Below are 22330 nucleotides of genomic sequence, written 5' to 3' on the forward strand. Positions count from 1 at the left end.
ATATGTCTTGTACATATGCCTACTATATGAACTTAACTTGCAAGCTGATTTGTCGACTTATAAATAAGTGAAACATGGTGGTAAGGACAGTTTAAAGTGGTTAGAGATCTTCTTTATAATACAGAAAAATCCATGTCCTCATACCTTCAAAAGATCACGTCTAGTACTCCAGAGTACAGGAATAAATAACAAAATCCAACTGAACCTGTATAATAAAACTGTACTGTTTGTTATGTTTACTCCATTAAATGAAAACTCAGATTTAGAAACTGTGATTTGTGGACCTCATCCTCTATTTATACAATATTTATAGAATTCTCATTTTTATTTATAATATTCTATAGCATGATTTCCCAATAATACATTTATATATAAATATTAAAATGTTAATGTTTTGTACATTTTAAGCTAGCCCCACTAGGCCAGAAACACAATAAAGTAAAAATGTTTTTCTGCATTTTCTTTTTGCAGAGTATCACAAAATGATTAAGACCATTGTGCTGCAAAGACAAAAGAGATTCATCTGAAGAAATTAACATGCATTTAGAAGAAAATATCTATATCCTTTATCTAATTTTCTTCTGAATTCAAACCAGCATGAAAGAATTATAAAAAAATAGTATATATTTACATGGTACAGTATACCTTGGTGAGATATAAAACAAGGCAGGAAAACAGCAGAAAATGTTCTTTTCACTTTCTAATAGGTACAGCTGTCATAAAGATCAATTTAAACACAAAAGGTTACTTTACTGTACTATTGCACATTACAGTAACACATAGAACTGTTTAGCAAAATAAAATACAAAGTTTAACAATGAGGAAAGCTATGTCTACATAAAATGACCAAGTGTTATAAAATTATTGGGGATGTGTCTAAGAACTAAATCAGTAAAGCTATAAAAATAATATTGGTACATCTGTGAAAACAATGCATTAAAAATATATAAAGGTTGGCAAAATAATGCGTGAGGAATTCCCGCTGTCCATGGGCCTAACTTGCACCATGTGGCCTTGTACCATCTTCTGTCAAATCATACCTGGAAAAGAAAAAACCAAAGGATTGGTTTTTTATGTTTAGCATGTATTATTAAAAGTATTATAAACACAGTAGTTGTTAGTATGTAGTATTATTATTAATAAAGGAAATGTTATACTTACCACTGGGTCCAGCCTTTAGCAAGTTCTTCAGATGCCAGAGGTATTAATACCTGTGGAAAGTTAAATTACCAATCAATGCACTGTGTGTGCCTTTCATTCTATACCTATTAAAGATCAAAGTTGACAATCCTGTAAACTACAGTGTAAGCAATGCCATTAGTAAATGATGTATTTTACATCCTTGTCACAGCTCTCTGCTATCTGCCTGACTTGTAGTGAAGTTTCAAGTTGCTGTTTTTGACCTTAAAATCCACACCCTTCAGTGGTACAGTCCCAGAGCACCTCACAGCATGGCAATGGCAATCAGCAGATGTGTTCCTATTTACAGCCTTCCGGATAAACAGGAAAATCAAGGACACTGTTCACCATGAACTGACCATGATTCTCTATCTCTCATCCTCTTCACAGAGCTCAAGTATGGCAATTTGAAAGGGTGTAGGAATTTCTTATTCCTTTTTCATACTCCAAATCACATGTGTAGGAAATTGGGTGATTTCATGTGTGCCTATAGAACACTGAAGTTACAAACACAACAGCTGGTGTTGGCATTGGGAATCTCTCCAGTAGCAGCTCTTTCTCATGGATTTTACAAACTGGGAATTTAATTACTTGTGTATTTCCCTAAGTACTCATTTGTCTTTCCAGTTTTGTCTGAACATTTTCTGAAATATTGCCTGGTTTCTACTGGTTCTTTCCTTTCTCTGACAGCATGATAGTAAGTCTGACAAGCACATTTCTTTTGTTACTGTGAACGTACCACCCTCTAGAAGAGATTCTGCCTCATCTTTCTAAGTCTGGCTCTGCAGTTTGTTCCTTCCCTTACTGAAGCCTGACATCTAAGGCACCTGTAAGTTTTGAAAGCTTCATACCCGAATCAACTGCGTCAATCAACACTAACTCATGTCAAGAGGCTTTTTATTTTGTATAATATACAAAATATTTTGTATAATAACAAGCTGTATTAACAGAATTTGCTTATTGTCAACTTACTTTGCCAAGCAGCCCTTTATCTTTGGACAAGAATCCACCACTGTTCTTCACTGCTACATCTAGTGTTCTTCTCTGTACTTCAGGCAGGGAAACACTGAAATCAAACCTGACAGGCAAAGAGATGCTTTAGAGGGAATTCTGTACCTGAGGTACAAGTTCAGTTCCTACAGCTAAACAGCCACTCAAATCAAAACCAAACCATCTCCCTCCCCAAATTAAAAAATGAGGTCTGAGACAAATGAAGAAAAAAATCCCAATGTTTTGCCTAAAATTTTTCTTTAATACTATGATCAATATCAACATCAAATGTTTGAGACTTCTGTTACCTTTGGCCTCTAGAGGCCACTGGTAAAACAAAACAAACACATGAACAAGACAAAACAAGGGAAAGGTCAAGCACTGACTCCAGAGAAAAGAGAATGTGGAATGCTCCTGTACTGACAGCTCAGTATCAGTATCCTCCAAAAGGGGAAAGATTGGTCAGTCTTACTGATCCTTGGTACTTGATAACCAGAGCTCCTTTTCTTTCCTGGCATGCTAGGGAAAAGTATCAACTTTTAAGGAAGAATGCATTTTCTTCTCTAGAGCTGAAACTTAGAGAAAGTCAGGGCAAGGTTATACCACAACCTACATCTATTTGTCACTACAGTTCTTATACAGCTTTATTGCTTTGCAAAACATTTTACTTGGAAGGGCATGGTAAAATGAATCTATTACCTGGAATAAACAGGGGAAGAGCTGCACTACCAAGAAAATCTCCTGGAGCCTCTAACTAATGATTTACAGATCTGGCTTGGACAGAAGGGACTGAAGCGTTGTTTTCCCTGAGTTCATCTGCTGTCTGCAGAGAAAGGTCTTTATTGAAAAGTGATGGGTGGGAGAGTAAGGGGCAGACATGTGAGGGAAACTACTATCAAAAGACGAGTTCGAGGATAAGGATTTTTATGCAGTGTAATGTTGCACAAGCTGGTACAACTTCCAACATATGGGCCAGGATATAATCTACAAGGAAATTTCCTGACTCCCCTGGATGCTGAAAAGTGCCACTGAGTGACTGAGCAATGTGACCATGCACAGCCACTGGCTAGCAGCATCAGCCAGGCAATCAGCCAGCCAAGCTTCCTGGCAGGAAGGGAGACCAACAGTACTGGCCAGCTAAAGGCACTCACATTCTCACCATCTGCCAGGAGAGCAAATCCTGCAGCTGAGCTACCAGCACAAGGGGCATGGAACTGGTGCAGGATAAGGCAAGAAAGACAGAAGTGGCTGCTAACAGCAAAAAGGGCTGTAGTGATAACAGGGAATAGAAGCATAGGAAGAAGACTATAGCAGAAGAGAAAGGTATGATCAAGTCTAATGGTGACAACCAGGAACTTCAACAGCTCATCCATTCAGTAAGCACATAAACCTTGATTTGACCGTTTTGTAATTACATGATACAAAACTACTACCCATAGTTTAGAACCTACATTTGATCAAACACTGGGTTTAGTGTCTTCTTTGATACATGTGTTTTTCTTCGTCCTGATCGTCTCTTATCAGGCAGTAAATACATTCGCACATAGGGATCGGATCCTTCTTCAGAAAACGCTATTAGATTTCTGTGAAAGTGATAAACAAGAAAAAACACTTAGAAAATCAACGAGACATTGCTGAATGTGTCTATGCTACTATCACCTAATTTAGTACATGAAGCAGTTCCCCTGCACACAGTATGATGTGCAGTGACTTGTACAAGACCAGATGACTGGTACGCAGAGAGCAGAGGTGAGAATACAATGTTTCCTACATTCCAATTTGAAGTTTAGATATGGCTTTTCAAAAATCACGTTTTGGTCATTCCATGAAAAATTCAGTCTCCTAGAGACAGCTTTCAGACACTGCTGATAAAAATTTACATGTCATTTTCATTTAAAATCTGACAGAGGCATAATAGACAAATATAAAATCACAGCAAAATCTTCCACAAAGTTTTTACTGATTCTGAGTACAGCTCTGTATATTTTTGTATTTCCGCATATGTTGTTTTAAAAATAACAAAGATTAACCAATCAACTTAAGAGTAAGTCAGAATATGACAAACTTTATAAAGAATTATGCACAAATAAGAAATTGTGTAGTGTATGCTCACCTGCAGGAATGCACTACCACAATCAGTTTGTTTCTTTGTGAACTGTGACGAATTGTTAGCTGAATCTGTCCTAATGGAGACTGCCCCAGAGTTGTTCCACTGCAGGAAAAAGCAAAACATTAGCTTAGATTTTAAAATGCATACTAAAAGTAAGACTCAACTGAGCAGTCTTCCATAAATCATGTATTATCCATTTAACTTCTCTGAAAGAAGAGAGCACATGTAAGCATGTGAGCATATCCTCATCAGATTCTCATACTTCAGTTCCTTGTCTAACAACTCTGCTCTCCAAAATAGGCCAGGTATTATTGTCAGTTTGAAGGTCAGCTGCTCCTTAGTACTTTGAAAACCATCATGAGTAAAAAACTTGCTTACCCTAAAATAAACATCAAAGTAGTATCTAGGAAATTGGAAAGAATAATAGTGCAAACTGGAATGAAAACCTCAGCCATGGGCCACTCTTACCTAAGGCCAGGAGCCAATTAGAAGATCAGCTCATTCTTTTCTAAATTCTCTTATAAAAATATAGATATTCTTGGGATTAAAATAGTGATAACTTAAATCCACTTGCTGTCATAAAAGCTCAAATCACACTATAAACACAACTACTTTACTTTTCTATAGCTTATACCACAATGAAAATAAGATTAGAATCAATTTACACTTACAAATACAGGTCATGTTTAAATAAAAAGCAAGCACCATGCTTAAGAATTTGTGTTTTACAGAATGGCCAACATTTGCAGAGTTCCCTCATCTCCATAAAATGCTCATTTTAGTTTGTGTGAACTGACTACGAGTATTTCCCATATAACACACGACAGTATGTGCCATATTTGCCATTTCTCAGCCACCTAAAGAGAATCTTATCTTCAAGGGAGAAGAGTGCCTCTTTTGTGACTACCTACTACAAAGTGATTGCTCCATTAAAATTCTTAAATTATTCACTTTATGAATGAAGATTTAACTTCAGTATTTTCTTAGTTAAAATTTAAAAAAATAATAATCAAAGTACCTAAAAACATGGGATTTGCAATAAAAGACCTCCTTACCTGTAGCTTTACCGCTCTTACCAAATGAGAAAGTATGACATTTGTGCATTATATGAGGAATAGTATTTCAATATTTATCACAATTAACAAAGTCTAACTCAGTTTTGGGCCAGGAGAGAGACTGACAAAGTGAAGACAAGTTAGCACAAGACTATGAAGATAAATGGGGGTCTGGAGCACATAAGCAGGTGATGTATTTGTACAAATTGAAGAGACAGCCAACAGCAGACTGAATTGCAGCCCTTCCACTACTTAAAACAGGTATTTTAGAGAAGACCAAGTCAGACTCCTCATGGCTGTACACAGTAAAATAACAAGAGACCATAGTCAAGTTGCAGCAAGATAAATTTCAATAGAAATAAGGAAGAACATTTTAACAGTGGAGAGGTTAAGCACTGGAGTTGCTGAAAAGGTTTATGGCACCTCTATCCTTGGAGATAATCAAAAGTTGTTTTGACAAGGCCCAAGAAACCTGATCTAACTTTGAAGAGGAATTTGCTTTGAGCAGAGCGATGACCAACCAGAGATTCTGTCCAACCTCTACTACTCAATTGATTCTATGAACTCTGACAGAGAAAAAGACGAACTGGTTCAATCCCTTACAAATAAAAAAATAAAATCTTTCTACTTAGATTCACAGAGAAGCTCCATGAATAGAGAATGAATAGTTTCCAGTCTCCTATTCAGAGCAGGATGTCTGCTCAGCTATCTGTACTTGGTAATTATAGCTGCCCACTGAAGCAAGTAAAAAAAAATTCAAGAATTTAAGAAAGCATGGATGCAGCAATCTTCACTAACTGCATAGTAACTGACCACCCATTTAGCATTCTTTATCGTCAACTATCCCTCTGAGTTATTTAGAAAGACCAGCTATTTCCAGCTTAATTGGCTTAATTAATGCTAATAAGATTCAGTGGTGAAACAGGCAACTACTGCCATGAAACTACGAAGTGCAGCTACAAGAAAAAGTGGGACTTTATCTTGCAGATGATCACAACGGTAAAGGTAACTTCTAATTGCAGCATCTGTCTGAGATACCCAGAGGAAGCAGAAATCCCAGTGACTGAACAGTAAAAAATATACTGAAATGTGAACTAGGAACTCCTGCTTTGGTGACATTCTTTGTAAATCAGCTTAGCTGTGCTGCAAAAGCAAGAAGTGCAGGCCATACTTCTCGAGCTGTCGGAGCCTCTGGCGCAGCTCCTGCGTGGCGATGGGCAGGGAGATGTCTGAGGCGATGCTGGGCGTGGGCTCCTTCACTGAGAGGTGGCTTGGAGAGCAGGAGAAGTTGGAGGCATGAAGACTGGAGGAGCTTCGGCTGAGATCTGTTGGCCACTGTGGGCTGGCATTGGGAGGCTGACTCTTATCAGCTGTATCAGTCTTTTTATCACTATCAGTCACTGGGGATGCTGGAACCGGCTTGTTTGGATCAGGTGTTGGTGAGACAGGAACCTGAGGCTTAAAAGATGATTTTCTTGCATCTTTGGAAAGAGATGGCCTTTTTACTTGGGCTGAGTGTTGATGATCTGGAGATCTTGCCTGCTTTTCAAGAGAAAGGACCTAGATACAGGAAAATACACATAATATTACTATTTTGCAGTATAAGAACCAGGAACAAATTTGTTGCTACAAGAGTACTGGTTGGTGACAAGTTGTAAAGTTAAGACACTAAAGCAGGACCAAAAACATTCACACTTACTAACTCTACCTATGAAATGCTTTGCATGACAAAACGCATCACTTTCTTCATGGCAACTGCAGTAACTATCAAACAATGTGAAATTCTCCATTTATTAAGAATTATTCTCCTCATTATTCCCTTCCCATATTCTATGCACTTCTGGTGCAAGTGCTATTTACTTTGCAGCTCTAGCCATCTGGAAAGCTATTGTGTAATTTTTTTCTTCTACTCTTTCAAAATTTAATTTTACATCACATTTTTTTCTCATTAATTGTATTTACTTTCTCTTTTGTTGGTTACTTTAATTTATTAATGACATGTAAGCAACAAAGTGCTTTAGGAAAAAAAAATAACAAGTTTGACGGTGTTTGCGAAGAGATATTGTGTCTTATTAAACCAAATAATTTAGATGGGGAAAAAAGATAAACCAACTTTCAGGTATGCAAGTTTTGTTTTCAAAACTTCAATATGCTTGAAAGCTGGTTTGAATTTTTCCAGTACTATGCAGATACTTCCTCTCCTTATACACTTTATTTTTTAAAACCATCAAAACCTCAGTTCCATTTCTATGTAAAGGTGATTTCTGATTTGTAGCCCACTGGGTTCAAAAGAGATTTGAAGGAATTCAGACTCCAAATGTGATTTCCAGATGTAAAACCACAGGGAACCTTGTTTTTAATTAATGCAGGTGACCACTGTTTCATTTTGAGCACTGCACAGTTTTCAAATGGAGCGTATTTAAATTAGAAGCTATCTTTGCATACTGATAGCACTGCACAACCAAGGACACTTAGCAGGTGACATCAAAGGAAATGTACTGTCTTCTTCGAAAAGCTGGCAGAACAGGAGTCACAACAGCCCTAAATATGCTTACAGATATATACAACAGGAAAAGTTTTAGAATACCCTGAGTGCAATCTTCATGTTTATAGTGCTGTTGGGACCGGAGTTGCTCAGGTGGAACCGCTGATGCATAGTTAAATCTTCACTCTCTAGCAACTGGCTTAGAGGCAGCTTGAAGTTCCCCAAAGAACACTGGTGTTGTTCATCCCTCACCTGCAGGAACACAGAAATTTAGTCACTTTGTGTCATCTGCTTTGTAAGAATTCAAAGAAGGAAATTACATTTTTATTTGAAAACAAAAAATACAAACAATATTGAATGTAGTTTGTTCTTAAACCAGATTTCCCTGATTTCAAGATTACTTTACATTGAAGGAGGTAAAAACAAATATACTCAGTGCCTAGTTTCTTCAACCCTACCTTCCACAGAAAAAGTAAGACAGAAAACTAACCATCACATCTACATCTACCTGACCCATTATCAACATAACTCCATGGTTTCCAAACTGTGTGAAAATGAATTCCCACAGCTATTAGAGGAAGAGTGACTAAGACAGTCCTCATTTACGCTTCAGTCTCTTTGAACTATGTAAATGGCATGTCGACAGTGTAAAGGGATACAGTATTTGGATAAAGCAAATACTTCCTTGGTATAAGAAAGATTCCTAGTTCCAAACTACTGTACCAAATTTACTTTTGTGGGTTTTTTTTTACATTAGAGAAGACAACCATTAACTATGTTATTCATGTGAGAGCCTGGTTATAGTCTTTTTTTCCTTTTAGTAGTAAAAGGAAATAAACATTTCGTTGCCTGGTCTAAAAAAAAATACTTTAAGTATAATTTTAATGGTGTTCACAACATATTCAGTCTCATTTCATAACTCCCTTTAATGTCTGAATGTCACTACTGCAACATCTTAGAAAAGAAAGGTATCTAAAGAGAGTGAGACACATACCTCAACTTCAAGATCTTGTCTTTTGGGATTGTGTACAAAGAAAGTAAAGTTTTCCTCCCATACTGGTTCATTGGTCTTGTATCTAATCTGAAGAAAAAAGGAAGCACATGAATTATAAAACAGTTTGTTTAATACAGCTGGTGTCAAGAGATGAGAGAATTTTTCATTTCGGCGTTTTATTTGGTGTGTGCAGAGAAGGGCAGCAAGGCTTGGGAAGGGTCTAGAAAACAAGTCTGATGAGGAACAGCTGAGGGAGCTGGGTTTGTTTAGTCTTGAGAAGAGGAAGCTCAAGAGGAACCTCATTGCTCTCTACAACTCCCTGACAGGAAGCTGGAGTGAGGTGTGGGACAGTCTCTTCTGCCATAATTACAGTGAGAGGACCAGGAGAAATGGCCTTCAACTGAGACAGGGGAGATCCAGATTAGGTATCAGAAACATTTTTTCACTTTTAGCATGGTCAGGCATTGGAATAGGTCACCCAGGGAGGTGGTGGAGTCACCACGTTCACGACGTGAACTGGTGCTGGGTTATGTGGTCTAGGGGTTACAGTGGCAGTGCTGGGTTGATGGTTGGATCTTGAAGGTCTCTTCCAAGCGTAATGATTCTATGAAAATTTATGTCTGAAACTTGAAGTATTTAAACAATGGCCAAGTACAATCTACCCACGGCATACATAATATCGCATATAAAATTACACAGACAACATGAACTGATTGCACATTCTCTCCTCTCACACTGCTCTAAAAGAGCTTTCATAACTCAATGAAACTCCTAGAAACTAACAGTTTTCTTTATCTCCAGCTAGCCACATGGATGATTTCACTGCCAAATCTCATAATTTTCAGCAATCCATTAGCGGGGGGACGGGAAAGCAGAGGGGAAGAGAGAAACAAGTCTTCATTAAAAAAGCTATCACCAAGAGCAAAGGACTTGGATTTTTATCTCCATTCTTTATGTCTTAGGTTATGATATAGGATGTAACCAAATGTATGTATTCTATCACCATCTTCATAAGCTGTTAAAACCAGGTGGGGCAGTGTTCTTTGTCTCTTCCATGACACATCCCTGATAACTCCCTCTGGGGAGTATCTTCTGTTAATGGGCCATCCAGCCTCACTGCATGACTTACAGAATTACATCATCCCACTGTGAGATGCCCCACCCACGAAGGGGGGGGGGGGGGGAACAAAGCATTCCTACCTGGATATAATCTGAGGTTTGGAACAGCCACCATTTAATTGGACTGCTACCACCACCCTGACCAACAGGATGTCAGGCTGTATCCTGACTCTGACAGTTTAAGCCAGTGTTTTCTGCCTTTATTTTTAATTTTCCTACTAAATTGTAGTTCTGACTTGGAATCTCCCACTAGTTTCTTTTCAAACTAGTACACTCTATTAAAACTAAGACGGTATATAATTTTTCCTTAGGCTTAGTGAAAATTTTTGACAGGTTATGAAGAAGCCAAATTAGGTGTTCTCTCCTTTTGGCTCACCGACACTTCTTAAATTCATACCTATATTGCATATATCTACCTATCTAGGAATCATTTCACTGTTATTATTTTATTTTAATGAGCTAATTGAGTGCACATAGGTTAGTTATGGATGACAGGTATGCTGAATACTTTGGGTCGGAAGCAGAGGGATCATCATCAAGATCAATCTCATGACTGGCATCTGTTACAGACCACCTGATTAGAAGTGAGACATGGATGATGTCTCTTTGACAACTCAAAGCTGTCTCAGGTCTGCTGTACAGGGTTCCAATTGAGAGCTTCAACTACACTCCAATGTTTTCTAGGAAAGCACTGTGGAAGGACTCCTACAAATGACTAAAAATCCCATCTCTACTCACAGGTGGTTTGAGTTGCATAAGCCCCCATTCAAGTCTAGGCTGCTCGCTGCCAATTTCAGTTCTGGTGGCAACTTAGCGTTGTGTATATGCTCCACAGTTTGGTAGCCAAATACCAAGCTCACAGACCTACCAAATATGTGAAGACAGAGGCAAGTCTAAAGAGTAGGAACTTACCTTACTTTCCTGCGCCTTGTGTCCAACTGACAGCAAAACAAGTGGGTTGGGATTGCTGTTTATTTTCTTTCCTGACTGGTAAAGAAAAAGCAAAAACTTTGCCTTCAGAATAAAGCAAAACCTCTCCCCTCTGAAACTTAATATTTGCATCTTAAAAATGCAAATCATATGCATTCTACTACATGCCTCTCTATTATTCTCAGTATTTTATTCAGCTGGCTGGAATGGCAGACTGGCGAGTAGCTGGTGAACACATGAAGGCATCCAAACCTGAATATGCTGAAGCAAAATGCTACTAATAAGCAGGAGTTTTAGACTCCTTTCCATTTTCTTTAAATGAAACTGGTAAGATGCAAGTTCTTATCTTTTAATGAGCATTACAATCCCCAAAGCTAATGAAGCATAGTTGAAACTGCAAAATGAATACTGCATGCAGATGGGAGATATGAAGAAAGCACAGACTCAGGAACTTTATATACATTGCTGTAGAACTATTAAATTGGATGTGGTATCAGAACACTGATGTTCCCTACTTTTCAGTTTGAAAGAATATGCAGTATAATGTATGTGAGGGATATTTCTACAGTTTACCAAATACTCTTTATTAGAGAATCAACCATCTGCCATATCTGAGCCTTGCACACCAGTTGTATAGCATTACATCAAACTGTGAAAACAAACATCAGTTTAGAAACAAATCACATATGCAAAGGAACATTCCAACTATATGTTTCTTTCATGAATTTCAATTTAACCTAACAATTTAAGTCAGAAAGAAAATTTAGGCATGAAAGTTAATCATCTCAAGCAGGTGTTAATGCAGTTTTAAAAGCCTAGAAAATGTAGGATACATGGTTACTTTTGAGTTCTACCCTGTAGGAAAACCAGGTATATCAACAGAAAGTTAGTTAAAATCATCTTAATGCATGTAAGGTCACAATTAAAACCAAGTGATTCAAATACTTTATATTTTTAACTTAAGAAAGTGCATCATTTAGATGTATTTTTTCATCTGAACTTACATTTTGGACATCATACTTCCACTAATAATGCTCAATTTTAATGTGACATACTGCTTAGAACCATACTTTCCTTTAGAAATAAAGCTGTTAAGAAAGCACTCCTTTCTTGGATGAACGCCGCATTTTTTTTTTTATGATTTCTGATAAAAATTATCTAGCTCTCAAATAAAAATGAATACAAACGTTTACAGAACAGAAAGCCATATTACACTGCAACTGGTAAGTGTTTTAAAATGGTAGGTGACATATCTTCATTTTTTCTTTGTCCATAAAATGGTGCCTGAGACTTTCTTCATAAAATGATGAAACTACAGGAGTTGGCAAAAGGCCCTGTTACTTATGCTGATGTGTAAATATGAGTAATTTTAATTCACATTAAGTAGGTAGCAATGTCTATACACGTATAATGCACTTCTAACACCAGCTACTGACAGACTGTCCCTTCTCCAAGTTCCTCCAGCTGAGCGTGTGGCTTAGCCCTTCGAAGTTTGCCTACCAAAAAGCTGGCCTAAATTTCTTTAGCAGTTATATAAAAGATGTAAAACCTTCTAAAAACACCTAGCAGAAAGAAGATTATTCCAAAGCAGTCATTCAGAGTTGAGTGATAAGGTATCACTCAATATGTAAAAGATGTCTTAGCTTTCATGTCAGCTTTATTCTTTAGTTACTACTAAAAATTAGTTCTCAGCACTTTTGCCCCAGTCTTCTCAAGCAGCCTGTACTCCCCTAATCTGATCTTGAGTTCAGATTACCATAGACCACAGCATTTTAACAACGTCTTGACATTGGCTTCTTGGAATTAAATTCAAGTAAAACAAGATTACACTAAATATGTATCTGGCAATAGAAATTCCACCCAGTGTTGGAAGCAGAGTGTTGCAGGCATTCGTGCATTTCCAATTACTTTTGTGACCTTAAATGGACAACTACATTAATGTTACCTTTAGGGCTTTCTGAACAGCAGCCTTCTTCAAGCCATCAGGGTTAAATTCTAATGGATTATTCTTTTAAGTCAGGAGAGAATGAACATAGGAAGGGTTAATAAGACATGCAATGAAGCAATTTCACTAGGTTAATTAATTATGACACGACAACATAGGACAAAGCAGGGGGAAAAAAAAATCAACCTAAAAAAAACCCCAACATCTTTCAAACAAAACAATGAAAGACCACCACAACAACAACAAAGTCTGACAAAACCTTTTTTTCCCCTCTTCTCCTCTGCATATTTTTATTCTGCTTTAAAACTAATATACCCAATTTCAGTCTGCTTGTATTTCTCTGATCATTGTTTTTTATCCTAATAAAGGTAATTCACAAAATATTTTATTTTTTAGCACAACTACAATATTTTCAATATGCCTTATGAGCTGCTCTCTGAATGAACCTTTTTAAAATTTGGTTGAGCGTATTTTCACAACCTAGAAGCTTCTCTGATGGTAAGTCAAGTAATTATGCAAAGGAGTCCTTTTATGGGAGAAATTACAACATCTAATTGATAGGGACTTAGATCATTATAAAAGTCAAAGTTCTTAAGCCTCTTCCGAAAAATGATGGAAACACTGCATGCTAACTAGAATGAAGGTCTACTACTTTCTTCAGTAGAATGAAGACATGCAAATACACTAACAGTAGGAATTAGAACTGACTTAGCAGGACAAAACCTTGGCTGTTTTTCATTAAATAAGGAGATTTCTTATTTTAAGACTAATATACTGTTCTTAAGTGACACATGTATAACAATGTCACAGAAAATTTGCACTGAACTCATGAGAAATAATTTCAGGAAGATTTACAAATAAAACAGACTTCAAGTTAGTGTACTTATGGCTGGCTTTTTCTTTAGGGACATTTTTGTTTCAAGGGAGAATTCTGTTTTAGGAGCTGTAAATTGTGGCAATAAAAAATTGCATAATGGTCTTTTAAAACATTCTGGTTTATGAACAGGAACTGGTATTATTAATGCTCTGCCAAAAGAAATGGCTTTCTGAAATGAAAATTAAGTGAAAATTTGAAGAGAGATTTAACCTTTATGCAGAAATATTTTTTTGCAGTTTCTTTTGGGATGTCATATCCTCAAGTTGGCCCATACATTCCAATGATTCCTGGCACTCTGCTTGAAAATTTCTGTTTCAGAATGAACATATAATATCCAGAAAAAAATCACAGAATATTTTGAGTTGGAAGTTATCCACAAGGAAAATCAAGTCCAACTCTTAAACTTGAGAGAATCAGAAATAAGGTTTGGCTACTTTTGTGGGGTATTTTTCTTGAACATTATTTTTCTTAAATATAATTAAGGAATAGTCTGCAGTTATTTATCTGATACATTAGGAACTTAATATTGTACTTAAAGACTCAAATATGGAGACTGCACACTATCTCTAGACTCATTAAAACTAATGCTTAACTACTGTTCTTTAGGAAATTTTTAAATGCCTGACAGGTATGTTCTTTGCTGGAGTTTAAGCACTGCTCCCTGTTTTCTGACAAAGATAAAAATGTCACTTTGTTTGCAGCAGTTGTGTATTCCCCATCTCTGGAAGTGTCGAAGGTCATGTTGGACAAGGCCTTGAGCAACCTGATCTAGTGCAAGGTGTCCCTGCTCATGGCACAGGGGTTAAAACAAGATGATCTTCAAGGTCCCTTCCAACCCAAACCTCTCTGTGGTTCCATGATCTAATTCCTAAGGCTAAACTCCCTTCTTCTGTTAGCCATGGTTACTGCCTCTCTCTCATCATCCGTGCTGTGCTCCAGACCTTAAACTGCCACAGCCAAGATCAGGGCCTTGGTAAAGGCTAAGTAAAACAGAAGGATTAGGCCACACATCTCACAGGCTGCATTCCTCTGTTCTACATAGAGTACAGTATTTTCTTTCATAACAATACGACACAGCATGACTACAAATCTCTTTCTGTAGAAAGATCTCTTTTCAAATCTCTTTCTTTCTATTTCCACCCCACATTTATAAGGATGCAATGACTGTCCTCTACAGAGAAGTACATTATTTTTTCAGGTGGCATCTGCAACTTACCAAGATAATTTTGAATCTTAAACGGCCACTCAACTTACTGGACTTTTTTGCTTCCCATTTGCACCTGCATATTCAATACATATCTTTTCCCTCCTGTATTATTATTTCAAAGAATTTTGAAAGTCAAAACCAAACCTATGTGATCATACATAAGGGCAGGCAACCAGAGAGTCCTGGATATTGAACACATCTCAATTCCTCTGGAATCATAGCAAGGATAGGCCAATAGGGACATCAGCTGGAGCAAATATGTTTAAGCCAGACTTCAGGTTTCAAGGGAAGAAGCTGCAGGTCCATGAGAATGGTGGCTGACAGGCTGGGAGGAAGGAGACTCAGAGATGAAAAGGAAGTATTCAATATTAAAAGGGAAGGTCTTGCTTTGGATGACAAAGTAGTCTTGGTATGGTTCTGACTGTCTCTGCAGTTATAGGCAAAGAGGATGGGTTATCCAAGAAATATACTGATAATGACACAGTGGAATTGTCTAACAATCACTGTCATTTGCAGTAAATCCTAATAACAAACCCATAAATTATACAACTAACAAACTGGTTTGTTATTCAGCCAGCTCCTGATTCAGTATGTTTTGGAGTATGACTCATTACTTCCTTTGACTCACTAAGTGTTGCTTGGGATATCTATGAGTGCATCCTCACCTGATAACCAGAAGACAGTCACCATCTGTAAGAGCTCATTAAAAATATGGATAATTTATATATTATACAGACACCAAAATTGTTATGAACTATTGATTAGCATAAAACTAGTGTTACGTTTGGAAATTAACACTATTCCTACTCCTTAACTTCAGCTAAATAAGATTTAGGTGGGTAAATGTCTGAATTTGGTGTCACAAACCTAGATTTGCAGCAGTCAATAAACTATCTAGCAAGGAACAGGGAGCACTCAGGATTTTCCTCTCCTCATAGGAAGTGAGTGCCCTTTTTAACACTTCCCTCCCCCAGTAATTCATGTCACATATTAGTTAGAGACAGCTTGCAGGTGTGAATGTCTGTGTAATAGCCCATGTTTAAGGATGCCCTGGGAACAAGTGCAGTTCTAGGATTGCTGCAGCTGTTGTTATTCCTGGGCTACTCTACAGACCTCTCCTCTCTCCTGGACTCCAGCCACAACCCTCCTCCTCTTGCTCGCAGCAAAATCAGCACCCAGGAAACTGCAGACCCAGGCAGTTCACAGTGCTGCAGAAGGCAATCAGACGTGGCTTTCTTAGAACAGTTGCTGTTCCACTCTGACTCACAAATTGATTCAGAGATTTGGATAGTTTTGTCCAATTTCTAAATAAATGCTATTCTATATAGACAACCTGTCCTAATGCAAAGATCCTAAGATCCACAAAAAACATCAGTGCTACACCCTTAATCCTGCACTTTTATATAAAAAAAAAATACTTAAAAGATGTATCTGTAATTGTATAACTAAGAGAAACAGCAACTACTTAACAGTTTTAACACCAAGATGATGGAACTATAGATTACGAATTGCCTTTCTCATTCATTAATTTTTCATAAGATTTTAGAATGATTATAACTGTTTGGATACATTAAAATTAACCTCTACAGAGAAACTAACAAAAAGGACCGTAGAAAAGGGTTTTGCTGGGCTTTGGAAAGGTGTTGTAAAATCAAGGATTATGATGTAGCCAGCCAGTAACAAATTTATCTGCACAATCACCAAAGACAAACCCACCTCTCTCTGGCAAAAAGATTCTTATTCTGAACAGATTATCAGTCTTTTTGAAGATACCAAGGTTGTACTTCCAGATTTAAGTGTAAGATACTCAGAGGCTCATCAGTTTTTAATAATTTTGGAACATTAAATGCAAGCAAAAAATATTACTTGGTAGTTCACCCTTGCCTGGATTTTCCCAACTACAGACTAATTTGAAAAAAAGAAAAAGAGCTTGGGAATTTGCAAAACAAGGAGCATCATGGAGTGAAATAGAATTTACAAGGGAATTTATAGTTTGGGAAGCACAAAGAACTATACCCATTTTTAAAGCAACTTGAACCAGTGTGGAGAGGTTGCAAGTTCTTACAAATATTAAGTGTGTCACCTTTCAAAGAAACTACAGGGATGTTGGTTGCAATATTTATTATTTTAATTTCTTTTCAATAAAAGCCAACAATTAACCAGCACACAGTGTGCTAGGACAGTATGCATTTTATTTCTCAATGAATCAGCAATTTAAGTGTAAGAGCTTTTACAACAAACTTATCTTGGGTTTTTATCATGAAAGGTTAATTACTTACCCAATGATATGCTGATCAATGAAATTTAAGTAGCCTTTAAAATGCAATAAAAATAGCACAAAAACAAAGCACACTTGCTGAAACCATGCAGGAAAACAAATTGCATGCTCTCATTCCACTAGAGTGAGTGGCTTTAGTAGCACTAATCCACACTCTGGCAGAGAAAAGGTACAATACAAACAATACCAGAGAACTCACAAATAGTGCTCTATAGAGTGAGGTAGTGTTTTCACAAAAGACTAGTCCCGATGCTCTCCTCTCTTTTAAGTATCCACACCCAAAGTTTCCCTCGTAGATACTCTTAGGAAGATGGAAATGGAAGGAGAAAGCAGAGTGATGGGATTGTGGCAGAATGAATGCATAAGCAGCTTTACTACACAAAAAAGTTAAGGAAAACAGTCAAAGGATTCCAGAGAAAACAGCAGGTAACAAAAAGTAAATATTTGTCATTACAAATATTTTCGTCCATTAAATGACTTTCTGTAGAACAGCAAGGTGGAATGCTTTTTTAATTTTATTTTTTTTAATAATTATTCAAATATATTAACCCACTTTCCAAGTTCACTCTTGGTAGTTCAGATTTATATGGCAGATCCAACTAATGTTTACTAACTTAGAGACCAGCTTGCTACACCATTTCTGTTTCTTTTTCAGATACATCACCCCAGTGTGCCAGAAACTCACAACTATGATGCACCTGTGAAAAACAAAGGCCTGTGTTGGGGTAACTCAAAACCGTGACTCAAAACAAGTCTGAAGGCATGATCTAAAGTGTACCAGTGATAAGCATTAACTTAAGGCAATTTTCAAGGCAATAAAAAGTAATTATTCATGTAGAAAAAACTTAAAGTTGTGCACAAAGACCTTCAAACTATTAATGAGGGTCAGTGTAATTTTAACTCCTCATTCTCTTTGAATTCTCTTCTCCATAAATACAAGCAATCCAAGAGATTAATTTTCTATCACTCTACACAACCCCTACCACTGAACTTGAGCAAAACATGATAAGCCAGCAAATTCCATGTTTAGTCTTGTGAATGTTGCTGATATTAGAACCCTATGGCCACAAAAAGCTCTATTTACTACAGTTAACTGCTGTTCATGTAGAAGCTCCATGACATTGTCTTTCTAGAATGTACAGAAACCTTTTCAGTCCTCCTGCATAAAAAAGTCTTCCCATGGTACTTCCCCCTATTTGACCTAACTGTGAAGTCTTTTTGTATCTGGTATTGGAAAATTTAATTTAACACAGTATCACATTATTTCATTGTTGTAAACTTGCACATGGAATTTTCAACTGTTCCATGTTATTTTCTATTATATTCTTTACAGTACTGGGAAGAAAATGACTTGAAGTTAAATACTGAGTCATTTGCAGCAACTGTGTCTCTGGGCTGGTGGAGGAAGAAACAAGAGGATTAAACAGGTCACACACTATGACCATTATTCTCAACCCACCCAAGCAATTCTTGTCCTGTAGACAGAATATCAGATACAGGTATCAGCAAGAGGAAATCTGGGATGCTGCTCCCAAATTTCCTAACTGGTCAGCTTTGTGCAAAGAACTCCCCATTTCTGTGCCCTAGAGTTTAGAGATCTACTGATTAAATGAACTGAAATTAAAATACTGTCTGCAAAAATAGGTAGAACTCAAGGTTTGCAACCTAATCTTTCTGAAGGAGGGAGACAATGTTAGAGAATGTTTGTTTAAAACAAAAGATTTAATTTATGACAAAGCCTCAGAGTATTTGCTGGAGAATGTAATATAGAGAATCAGACTTGTATAGAAAAGATTGGAACTGGTGTACGAGAAAACTTTACCCTGTTTTATTTTAAATAAGAAGCTGTAGTGTATTTTACCAAACATACTGAATTTGTAACTGTTTCAGTAGAATTCAGTAGTTGAACAAGAAGATCCATAAATTGGTTCAGTTGAATCTAATACACAAAACAGATGGCAGACAGACTTTTTGTGTGTTGCAGTATTCTGAAACTGATGCTAAGCACACCATAATTCTCTTCTATTCTGTTACTGCTTACTCTGTACTGTAGTAATTCTATTTTTTTTCTGCTAAGTTACAGAGTTTGCCTGAACTCAATATATGGTGAGGTTAAGAAGATAATGTGAGGATCTATTCCAAATGAGTCTTTTTAGCTTTTAAAATAGCCTAGAAATACTACTTCCAAACTCTGCTCTCTACACCCTGGAACACACATGAAATCACTAGTCAGTCATGTAAATTGTTTGGGCTACTAAGGATTCATTTGTTACCACTGTGATGCAACATTTTAACTTAAATTTCAGCAGACAAATCTGCAAAATACTTGCAAAAAAATCCAAAGCTTGAAAACTGTATCCTCTGATAAGTATTGTAGTCATCACTTCCAGAACCTCTCATCTAACAGAAATGCTGAAAACCAGCAAAACTCAGTTAAGCTTCATGCATCTATTTATGGTAGGATTGACTTTACTCCTGCTATCAATTTCGAGCAGGAATAGTACTTCACTAACCTGAAATAAACTCCAAAACAAGTTATTTCACAGTCCCATTAGATAAATCCATAGAGTGAGAGAACATGATTTGTTTTTATGTTTTGCACAAGCAAATAAATCATCCTGCAAACAACAATCTGATAGAAATCTCATACAAGTAATCTGGCACTGTGACATCAACTGCAAAGGATTCATTTCATGAGGAGGACTTCAGTACCTTCAAATCTCCAGCAATACCCTAAGCCAAAGCAAGCAAGTTTACCTGAACTCATGGAAGTGGGTTTCTCCCAGTTAGTTCCTTAAAATTCCTCATGCTAATCCCATACAATTTATGTAAAATATTGTGTAATAAAAACATGCAGCCTTTCAAGTCCAGGAAAGGAGCATTCTTTAAAGAAAAATCACACTGATTAAAGAGTAATGTTTTATTAAATATACAGCTGTAATACTATGCTACTAAAAAAGTGGACCTTACATTACACGTCTTGAAAGGAGAGAAATTATAGAGAAGATGGCACAATGTGTGTTAGTAAAGCAGTGTCATACTACCAAGCAAGACATGCTAGGAGTACTCAAGAGCCTCTGTGACAAAAGGGTATCCATGAGAATGTAACTTACAGGCAGATTTCTTGCTGAGTCCAAATACAGTATAAGCAATGCAGATGAAAGCCCATCATTAGCTTGGTCTTTATCAGCTCTAATGCTTGTTAGCACCTAAACCAAAAACACACTGTAAGCCTTTCTGGAAATCAAGTATTATTTCTGGAAAAAAAAAAAAAAAAAAAAAAATCTCCCAGAAAGAAAACATTCACAAATTCACAGCATGAAGCATAAAGAGTAAGTTTTCAAGACTCATACAGACATTTCAAAACCATTTGCATGGAAATTTGCACCCCATTTCCCACTTTTTTTTTAGATTGGACAGATTGTAATATCATATCCAGTTTTATCTCCCAGACTAAGGAAATGTTAACAGATATTCTCAAACAGTAACATTAAGAGAAAAGAAGTGAACTACAAAAGCATTTTAAAATCTCATTTAAACCATTGACACTTATGACTGGTTTGAGATTTCTAAAGACAAACAGCTTGGAATAAAGTTACAGGTTTCTCCGAATTCATAGCAGCTAGAGAACCGGTTACATACTTAACAAATAAACAAAAAAATCACAACAAAATCACCCCAGAACAATTAAGATCAGAATGAAAGTAATGTGTTCCTTTAATACCTTGTCTAGATTGTCAGCAGTTGGCATCAATGTGAGCCATTCCAGTTTTAAATGCAACTTTCCTTTGGACACTTCATCCAAAGTAAACCACTGAAAATTAATCAAAGTAATGTGAAATAATCTGGCACCAAACAAAGATATAATTGCAACTGCTTCTTCAGGGCATTTAGGAAACTCTAAAGTCTACTAGGAATCTCTCAGAGCTGAAGCCCACATAATCTGAAAAGATCTGATCCATTAAAATATCCTATTTCACATAAAATATTACAACACAGAATGACAAAAACAGCCAGACAAACCTCTACATTATATGATAAAAGAATATTTAAAATACCATAAAAATTCTTTAAGTTCTGTAAAGATGTTCTGGGAATACAAACCCTACACAATGTTCCTATAAAATTCTCTCTCAGGACAAAAATTAGTCTACTGCACCTAATAATAGTTAAACCCAGCAATTAGCTATTCTCTTGCAAAAAAACCTCTCACCAAATATGTAAGTTACTATTTTTTACATTTACATTTGCATAGGACCGACAAAGAATGTCATTATTTTTCAGATTTCATTGGTTCAGATATCCCTTAAACCCCTGTACTGATCATCAGGGAATCTATTTCTACAGCATTAAGGTTATTCTTGCACATACAGGAACTATGCCCAGGAAAAAATAATGCAAGAACAACTACATATACAACATATGGGCCTTTGTAAACCAAAACTTACTGAACTTGCTTACCTCGTCTAGGAGACGCTCCTTTTCAACTTCAATTAAATCAATCATCAAACTAGAAAAATGGAGAGAAAGAAGTAGTATTTTAGCCAAGAAACAAAAGATCTAGCACAGAATTTAAACACCACCCTGTGCTTGCTGAGTATCCAGGCTTCCACTGAGATCAAAAGAGCAGCATACTATTATTTTAGCCCCTAAGAAAAGAAGGAGGGAATGAAATGGCACAACGAAGATGAGTGCAGGAGAACAGAAAATAAGCCTACACTAGAGCCCATTTTGTAGCCACAAGGGCAGCTGGCACAGTATGACTCACATATATGTGACCCAACTCTCAAAACAGAGACCACATCAAAACTACCCACTGGAAATAGCACCTGGACATATGCTATGACCAAATTCATGCCTTGGCAGTGTCTGGGAGAGTTCTAGTTCTCACAAGCTAAAAATGTAGCAGGCAATGAATCTGCTAAAAATTTAACAGAGCAGACAACTGCATGCCAGCACATGAACATTTGCCTGGCTTTTTATTTTATTAGTACTGATGTACATATTATATCACTTCCCCCCACCATCACTTCAGTGTAAGATTAGGGAAGTGCAAAGAAAAAGAAGCCTTCGTACTACCTACTTCTTTATTTTAATGAGAAGTAGGTACTGTTGCTCCTGTTAAGAGAAAAGGAGCTGGAAAGGTAAGGGAGTTCTACTC

At 36.8% G+C, this 22330-nt stretch overlaps 1 protein-coding gene across 5 annotated transcripts in view; it reads right to left on the minus strand.

Moving 5' to 3' along the window:
• The window catches only part of ESYT2 (extended synaptotagmin 2), a 93453-nt gene that overhangs the window by 16494 nt on the left and 54629 nt on the right, over positions 1-22330 (minus strand). The window contains exons 11-23 of one of the 5 annotated variants that reach the window (XM_082297811.1): positions 21631-21679; positions 20894-20983; positions 20283-20378; positions 12808-12870; positions 10845-10919; positions 8814-8900; positions 7922-8071; positions 6506-6894; positions 4283-4381; positions 3621-3752; positions 2152-2257; positions 1162-1211; positions 46-1040 (exon numbers count right to left, since the gene is read on the minus strand). In XM_082297811.1, the coding sequence (XP_082153937.1) occupies positions 995-1040; positions 1162-1211; positions 2152-2257; positions 3621-3752; positions 4283-4381; positions 6506-6894; positions 7922-8071; positions 8814-8900; positions 10845-10919; positions 12808-12870; positions 20283-20378; positions 20894-20983; positions 21631-21679 (1432 nt within the window). In that variant the 3' untranslated portion in view covers positions 46-994. Of the gene's footprint in view, positions 1-45; positions 1041-1161; positions 1212-2151; positions 2258-3620; positions 3753-4282; positions 4382-6505; positions 6895-7921; positions 8072-8813; positions 8901-10844; positions 10920-12807; positions 12871-17368; positions 17471-20282; positions 20379-20893; positions 20984-21630; positions 21680-22330 lie in introns of those variants that run through there. The other 4 variants (XM_082297810.1, XM_082297813.1, XM_082297809.1 and 1 more) reach the window with 4 other exon arrangements.

This window comes from Coloeus monedula, assembly GCF_965178545.1.
Source record: "Coloeus monedula genome assembly, chromosome: 1".
NCBI lineage: Eukaryota > Metazoa > Chordata > Aves > Passeriformes > Corvidae > Coloeus > Coloeus monedula.